Source organism: Wyeomyia smithii, chromosome 3 (genome assembly GCF_029784165.1).
Source record: "Wyeomyia smithii strain HCP4-BCI-WySm-NY-G18 chromosome 3, ASM2978416v1, whole genome shotgun sequence".
In the NCBI taxonomy this organism is placed as follows: domain Eukaryota; kingdom Metazoa; phylum Arthropoda; class Insecta; order Diptera; family Culicidae; genus Wyeomyia; species Wyeomyia smithii.
Genome location: NC_073696.1, coordinates 15,199,489 through 15,205,488, shown reverse-complemented (window position 1 = coordinate 15,205,488; position 6,000 = coordinate 15,199,489). Strand labels below are relative to the sequence as shown.

General features: G+C 32.9%; 1 protein-coding gene across 1 annotated transcript; it reads right to left on the bottom strand.

Annotated features, from left to right (window-relative positions):
• Positions 1 to 284: 284 nt before the first annotated feature.
• LOC129727653 (uncharacterized) lies at positions 285 to 4,803 on the bottom strand. Its single transcript, XM_055685689.1, has 2 exons — positions 1,981 to 4,803; positions 285 to 793 (listed from the first exon to the last, which is right to left on the bottom strand). The coding sequence occupies exon 1, from the start codon at positions 4,686 to 4,688 to the stop codon at positions 2,652 to 2,654; it is 2,037 nt and encodes a 678-aa protein (XP_055541664.1). The 5' UTR covers positions 4,689 to 4,803; the 3' UTR covers positions 285 to 793; positions 1,981 to 2,651.
• Between the last annotated feature and the right edge of the window lie 1,197 nt (positions 4,804 to 6,000).

Sequence of the window (6,000 nt, the reverse complement as noted above, 5' to 3'; positions counted from 1 at the left end):
TTTACTGAATCCGTTCTAGATTCATCTCTCTCCATCCGTCTTTTATCTCCGCCGTCCGTTCGGTGAGTACTGATCCTTTTATCGTTCTCCTACTGTCTGACCCTAGTCTTAGTTCCTTACTTTATATCCCTATCTTTACGCTCTGAATATGTTACTTTACTTTTAATTTTAGTGTATTTTATTTATATTATAATAATTTTTTTTTTTTTTTTTTTTTTTTTTTTTTTTTTTTTTTTTTTCAAATGATTAATTAATGTAATAAACTTTAAATAAATTTTTTTTTTTTTTCTATTCTCTACTCTCTCCTATTGTCAACTTCTTCCCAATTTGATACCTTTTTCATGTTTTCCCATTTAAGCATATATGTCTTTAATATTTATTAATAATGAAAACAATTTTAATTTTAATATTTCCATTTTCTTACTCAAAATATAGAGTCAAGAAAAATATTTTTCTCACAAATATATAATTTTGAGAATTCATGATAATTCACCCCTCTTGTCAATAATTAAGCCAAAAAATCTTATACCAAATTAAAAGTAAAAATATTGGAAATATGAAAAAAAAAAAACAGGTCTACAGCAATGCAAGTATTTAATACCGAAAAGGATAACCCAAAATTACACTTGCATTACCGTATAGCAGCAATCTACACTCACCATACCATCATTCTGTTTTACCTTCCTTCTATTCACCATTCTGGTTTATCTTCCTTCTCGTCTTCTGTGGATCGCCTGGTAAATTGCTGTTGACCTAAAACCCCCCCTGATTTGAGGTTTTAGGCAGGATTAATCTGTAAATATACTCCTTTTGTTTTCTATTAAATAATTGTATAATAAAATGTAGAATAATCCCAAAAATAATTATATACTATTAAAATTAAACTCTATCATACTACATAGTTATATATCTAAAAAAAAAATGTGCTGACAGATGTGTGTAAATCCATAATTTTTTTTTTTCACACGTCTTTTACTCGGAGCCCAATCGTGTTATTTGTGACACAATAATTTGTGCATTCATGTTTTCTGTCTGTGTTCAGACTCCTTTTCCAAAAGTCCTTTCCTTGAAGGCACAAATAGTTCTCTATTGACTTTGGTAATTGGAAAAGTTTGACATTTTCTTTGAAATGTATTGAACACATTCCTTTACAGATTGTGTATTTGCACAATTCCTGTAAGGTAATTGGTTTAGACTCTAAACCACCTAAATATTCCATTTTTACCTCACTTCTGCCCCAAACTGTTGAAATTATTGGGTATAGTGTCTTATTTTGGAGACCCTCGAAGGCTTCTCCAAAGTATTGGCCATTGGCTAAAAAGCTCAGTGTGCCTTTATCCATATCCAGTATCACTTTAATAATCTCGAACTTTATTTTGAACTTTTCAAAAGATTTTCGTTCTCTACCATTTTGTTTTTTTTGGGTACGTGTCAATGATTGAATCATGAAGCGTCATGCCCCTGTTTATGTCAAAGCCCCAAGAATTGCTATCTAGTCCTAATAGACTTTGATAACCCATGCATTGTAGGGTTGCATCAGACGTTGCTATTCCAACGTATGCATGTGTCCCCCTCTGTTCACTAGGCCATGTTATTTCCCATACATGGAGACCTTTTGTGAACCCAACTTTACCTCTTATGCAATCAGTATTGTTTCTTGCATAAGTTCGATGGGCTGTGAGACCATTAGTTTCTACAAATATGTTTTCAGAACAGTCTTCCTTATTCCAGGAATGTCTTATCTGTTCTTCCAGAGATACTGTTGGTCTTTCCAACAAAATTTTTAATCTTTGTGGTATCTCATAATTTTCGTGTCTTTTCGGTCTTTCCATATTTGTAATTTGAGGCGTTACCCTATGTTTTAGTCCTCTTCGTTTGTTTAAATGTTTCTTGGCATACATTTTACGTAGTGTCAAAAGTATTTGTTGACTACTACAAACAGGATTTAAATTCTTATTTTTTTTTTCTATATATATTTACCTCAATTTCCTAGGCTATAGGCCTGTTCGTATCTCATTTGCTCTGTCTGCAAAAAGAAATGAGTAAAATAAATTCTTAATACATTGCTGTATATAATATAATTAACAATTCGTATACTCAATAACTACCATTCTGGGTCACTACTCCCTTGTTATTTCATTCAAATCACAGTCATTCTAGGTAGTGTTCCCTTGTCCAATAATTCACTATCCATTCAAACATAAAAAATCGTAAAAAAAAAATTCAGTTTATCGACAATGTTCAATTTTACTATTGTCGAACGGTAAGTACGATCTCATTTAACATTTCCCATGGGATACTGATTGTAACGAGGGAAACTTTTATCCGCTCTAGGTCAATATTTCATTTCTTCTATTTTCATTTGAAAGGCCCTTCTTTCAAATAATGTGGGGTCTCTTCCGATTTAATTAATCAAAGTTTTACTCTTTCGCGTTATTTATGGGAGGTATGTTTCCTCTTCCCCTTTTAATTCTTTTATAGTGCTCATCTATTTGACATTATTACGTGCAGACATTTTTGACAATCTTTGACAAGACATTTACTTATCCTGGATTTCCAGCTCTTCGGTTCATTCAAATGCTTTTTTGTTGTTATTGGCGAACGCATTATGTTATAATTAGCTGTAGGTTGTCGCTCTGTATCAACTTTTTCTACCACCGAATTCTGACTGGTGGTCTTCTAGTTTGTGTTTTTATAATTGTCTTATTTTCTGATATCCCCTGGATATCGCTTTCATTTGTTATTCCTGTTGAGGTTTGAAATATATCTGGTTCCATATATTCTTCTTCTAATTTTTGAATTGCTGGTAAATTCGCTTGTGGATTTAATTCACGCATGAGCATGATTTCTCCATTATGTTCTAAATTTGGATTGGCGAAAATATCTTTCCTCCTTTTAAGCATCTCAGCGTCTGAATTCGGTTCCCGTGGGTCGATCAATGGCCCTAAATGGGTAATCTTTTGTCCTCTCAACGGTATCTTTGGAGGTGATGAACGAGGTTTTTTCAGAATTGAAACCTTTGGATTCCTTTGTTTAAAAGGTTTCGACTTCCTTTCCTTGGAATATGAAGAGACGTACTTTTTGTTTTGTGGGCAAGAAATCTGCCCTTTAAAGCAACAAATAAAAAGTACTATCAACGTTGCCAACATAATTATTGCTCCAGTCCCTATACTAGCTATAGTCCAGCCTGATGAAAGTGGAGAATAAATTAAATTTTCTAGGAAGGGTCTTTGCTTTTTGAGAACTTCAACATCGATTCCTAAATCAAAAAGCTTCTTTCGATCATAGAATGAAACTTTAGAGAAATTTCCACTCAATGTTGGGATCAAATGCATTGTACTTTCTTCCCACGTAAAATTCATTATTTTGTAGTTCATTGTGTTTACTAATGCTTTGTTATCCGATACTGTAGTATCTGAATACCAAATTTTTGTGTTATTTGTTTGAATCCTCATGTTTGGGGTTAGCCTCATTCGACCTGTACCCCTAACAATCAATTTTGTTTTATTTTCTCCATGGAAAATATTTACTTCAACTTCTTGTGGGGTTACATACTCCCAAACATTTGACTCCTCGGTTTCAAACCAAGCGTCGTGATTGACTCTCAGAAGTTTAATCTTACAATTTTCTGTTGAATTTCTGAATCTGAGATTCAATAGGCACTCGTTTTCTGAAGTTAAATTTTCCTCCTTCAGTTTTAATTCACAAATTCTAAAATTCATGTATATTTTGCAGTTTTCGTATTGAGTTTCCGTTAATAGGAATCCCCAATAGCTATCAATTTCCTCAATTATTATATTCCGATCCAAATTAATGGTCATGATAATAGTTCCATTTATTTGTGGAATAAAACTTCCCTTAAATGCTTTGAATTTCCTCTTTGAAACTAACGGTATCTTCAGGTCAATTGACAACATTTGGTTGTTCTCCGTTTTAAAGGATACATCCGTTATTCTCAAAATCTCTGACAATATTCCGCTATTTTGTCTTCTTGGAAATTCGAGGCCCCCTTTGATCTTACTTTCAGCCTCTTTTAATATTTGCAACAAAATTGCTGGCTCTAGTAATTGAATAAACCATGTTATACTATTGTCTTTATTAAGCAAGACTTGTAGTATAATATTCTGTTGTTTATTTAAGTCATTTATTAAAGATTGAATTCTAAATCCAATTTCAATTAATTCCGACTCAAGTTGTAGTGCCTTTTTATATGTACTAGCGAAACTTAAGTCGTCTTGGACCAGTTTCCCTAATGTGTTGAACGTATTCATCACGTTTTTCATCTTATCATCTATATGCAACATTGAGCTGTCTACAAATTTGTACATAGCATCAATTGTCGCAGTTTGATGATCTAGTGATAAGACCAAGGATTCCTCGTTCCTTCTTAATTTGTCCAGATTTATATCCACCCGAATTCTATCATCAGAATCCATACCTCCAATGGCTGTTATAAAACCACGAGTTCTTCGGGATGGAAAAAATTCTTTTATGAACTTATTCATATCCATGCTTTTGTTGAATGCCATTTCTAAATCACTCAGCATGACATTACAATGTGTATTTTTTATTATTTTTTGTAATAATACACAAGTATAATTATAATCTGCCTTAGATTTTAATAAGGCCTTCCCTCCTTCTTCTAATCCTAATACCGGGAATCTTACCTTCAACACGTATGTGCCCATTCTTATCAACGGCTCGTGTTGTTCCTCTAAAATGAATCCACCATTCGTTAACCAGAATAGGTTAACGAGAAGAAAAATGCTCCTGTAATCGAGGAGAAAAGAAAATATTTTGATATTGGCAGATTTTTTTTTTTTTTTTTTTTTTTTTTTTTTTTTTTTTTTTTTTTTTTTGTTTGCAAAAAGCCTGACCAATTCTGGTCAGGGATCATAGGCCATTAGACGTAGACATTTATTCATTGAGAGACATTTTTATGTAATAGACTTAAATATTATGTACGTAATAATAATTTTTTTTTTTTGATAATATACTAATATTTTTGTAAAACTTTCTTTGTTAATCTTTATGTTAACAAATGTAATATCACATCCTTTATTGATTAATAATTCGTCTTTCGTTGTGGGTTTTACCCCTTTTTTTTTTTTTTTTTTTTTTTTTTTTTTTCTGTGTTTGTTATTTCCACTTCGTTCGCAAAAATCAGTAGGGCTGACGATCAGTCGCCGAGCTGTACCGTGATGAATCACAATCCGGACGGTACCAATATCCGGACACCTTCATCAATACTTCTCAATTAGATGGTAATTTATGCAATTTATGAGATGCAATGTTATACAGGAGCTTTTTTTTATATGTGAAAGATCGTTCAAACATCATAAATACCATAGTAAGCCGTGAGATAAAATTTAGATAAATCGAAACATAAACGCACTGTCAAACGGCGTCCTTTTCCTGTTTGCACTGTCCGGATTTACAACCAAAATGTTGATGTGTTTTAAATCCGGACACCCCAAAAATAAAACGAAGAGGTAGTGAACTTTGAGTGTTTTTATGCTTCATTCAATGTTTTTTTTTTTTTTTTTTTTTTTTTTTCATTTCATTCTTTTAATTATGGTATTTTCTTAGGCGATTATTGTGGATCTTCTCTAGTTTGTTGCCGTTTTTGATTACCGTGGTTTGCTCACTGGGCAAATCTACGATTTCATAAGGGCCTCTCCAATAGCTCTGGAGTTTCTGCCCTACTCCCATGGGGTTGGCATGTACTAAGACCAGATCTCCCCACATAGGTTGCCAATCGTTTGCTTTTCTGTCATAGAGCTCTTTGCGCTTTTCTTTTGACAGAATTAGGTTTTCTTTAGCTTTTGAGTGAATGTTTTTGAAAACAGACCTCATCTCTTTTGAGTAGCTTTCGTAATTTAGACCATTTTCCCTTTGGTTATATATGGATGCTGGTAATCTAGCTAATCGTCCATATACAAGTTCGAACGGAGAGTACTTTGTCGAAGAGTTAATCGTCGTGTTGTACTCGAACGTAAA

Excerpts from the sequence above, each read along its gene's own strand:
- LOC129727653 (XM_055685689.1), bottom strand. The coding sequence starts at position 4,688 with ATGGGCACATACGTGTTGAAGGTAAGATTCCCGGTATTAGGATTAGAA.